Source organism: Mirounga angustirostris, unplaced genomic scaffold (genome assembly GCF_029215605.1).
Source record: "Mirounga angustirostris isolate CCGP_5_RB_7025 unplaced genomic scaffold, mMirAng1.0.hap1 SCAF_11, whole genome shotgun sequence".
Classification (NCBI taxonomy): domain Eukaryota; kingdom Metazoa; phylum Chordata; class Mammalia; order Carnivora; family Phocidae; genus Mirounga; species Mirounga angustirostris.
Window position 1 is genome coordinate 9,869,399 of NW_026991719.1, and position 1,996 is coordinate 9,871,394.

Genomic DNA, 1,996 nt, shown 5'->3' on the forward strand with positions numbered 1-1,996 from the left:
CAGCTGCCCTTTGAAGTTTGGTGTGGCCATGTGACTATATCCTAACCAATGAAATGCATACAGAAGTGAAGTGGATGAATTCCAAGCCTGGTACATTACAATCCTCCACGTACCATCCTTTGAATTCTTTCCTATTACCTATGACCTTGGAGGCCATATGTTGAAAATGGCAGAGCCACAAGTTAGAAGAAAACTAGGTACCAGAATTGGTGCTTGGAGCAATGTCACCCACCTATCAGAAACACCCCTTTTGGACCTTGCATGAAAAAGAAATAAATCTCCAGTTTTTCTAAGCCACTGAGATTTGAGATGTATATGTTGTAGCATAGTTTTACCTTAAATAGTAAAGATTTATACTGTGCATTTAAAAATAAAGTGTTATGTTTCTCCCTAATAACGGTAATATATTTTCATTGTCTACTATTGGAGAACACTCCACACTGACACATTATGTTACCTGAAAGATGCTTTTATTTATTTATTTATTTATTTATTTTTTAATCTTCAAATGCAAGTTTAATAAATCACATGATTTATTTATGGGATTTCTACATCAGGTTGTGGTTTAAAAGAAGCTATATATGTGTAATATGAAGAGAATGATGTACAATCAATATGAATCTTGTTAAATCTCTCTTCCGTGGACTTTCTCCATCTTCCTGCTTAGCAATAAAAGGCATTTTTAGGTTTATATAAATATTCTTTACAATTGCCCTCTTAACAAAAAATTAGTATATAAATAGCACTAGGCATTTAGTAAATAAATCACAGGCCTGTAAGTTCAGTTGTGCAGTTGTGAAATGTAACGTGAAAGAGTTTGAAACCTTAAGACTGGGTGATCTGCAGTGTTTGCAACATGTCTTCCACTGCCTTAAGAGAGTATTTGGTTTCCTTCTTACTTCGACCTGCAAACTGATAAGCTCTGTTTATTTGACTAGCTGCTCAACTAGCATATTTCATGTTGTCCTTTTTTGTTTTTGCACTTGCTTTTGGATTAGAAGCAATATGTAAAGCCCAAACAAAGCTCTCATATTTCTGTTGTTCGGTTTCAGTGCCTGAGCAAAATACTTTCTTGAAAGTTCGAGGTTTTCAAGTCCACCTTGGGTATATTTAACTTCAGCACACTGCTGACAGTGTAAGTGGTTGTGTGGATTAGTCATCATTAGCTCCTCTAAAGAAAAGGCTGCTTTAGCATAGTCATGTTCATTGATATAAAGTTCTGCAAGTTCATGCCAAGCTTCTTGGTCCCCAACAAATTGTTCCAGATACTCATTCAGTTCCCGAATGGCCTCCACATTTTTCCCCTGGGCTTTTCGAATGGCAATCTTACGCTTTCTTGCAGCAGTGTTAGTTGGATCTTCTTGTAAAATTCTATCATATAGTTGTATAGCATCATCATATCTTTCCATGGCTTCAAATCTCATGCCAGTTAGTCTCTTGACTCTGTGACTGCCAGGGAACGGTCTTCTTAACTCCTGAAGACAAAACAATGCCAAGTCATCTCGACCATAGTCTAGGGCTGCAATCATCACTTGCTCATATATGATCCAAATATCATCTCCAAGCTTAGAAGCATATTCATTCATTAATTCCTCTCCAACTTCCACAATTTGCTCACTGTTTCGTGAGTTTTCTTCTCTCCATTTTCTCATTTTATCTCGCATTTCTTCCCAAGTGACATCGTAAAGCTCTGAGACCTTCGCCATCTTCTCAGAACCTGGAGGCAGGGCTGAAAGATGCTTTTAGAAATAAATCTCTGATAATAATTTTGTTAGTTGGTCATAACATCCTTTCTTTTTCCTGAACATGGAAGGTAAAAACAAAAAAAACCGAACCCCCCCCAAAAAAAGACCCCCTCAATTAAGATGCATTATTCTAGTTAATGTTTTAACAATGAGTGACAAAGTTTAATAACTAAACTAACTCACGGTGAATTAAGCAATCTTGGGAATAGTAACTTTCTCAGGTCCCCAAGACATGATGCAATATTTCAGTG

The 1,996-nt window shown here is 36.7% G+C and overlaps 1 protein-coding gene across 1 annotated transcript; it reads right to left on the bottom strand.

The window, feature by feature from the left end:
• Window positions 1-771: 771 nt before the first annotated feature.
• On the bottom strand, window positions 772-1,723 carry LOC123851552 (ER membrane protein complex subunit 2-like). The gene is given in 2 exon segments (XM_045885434.3): window positions 772-1,010; window positions 1,013-1,723. Coding segments are annotated over 2 exon segments (879 nt in total). The 5' UTR covers window positions 1,707-1,723; the 3' UTR covers window positions 772-825.
• Between the last annotated feature and the right edge of the window lie 273 nt (window positions 1,724-1,996).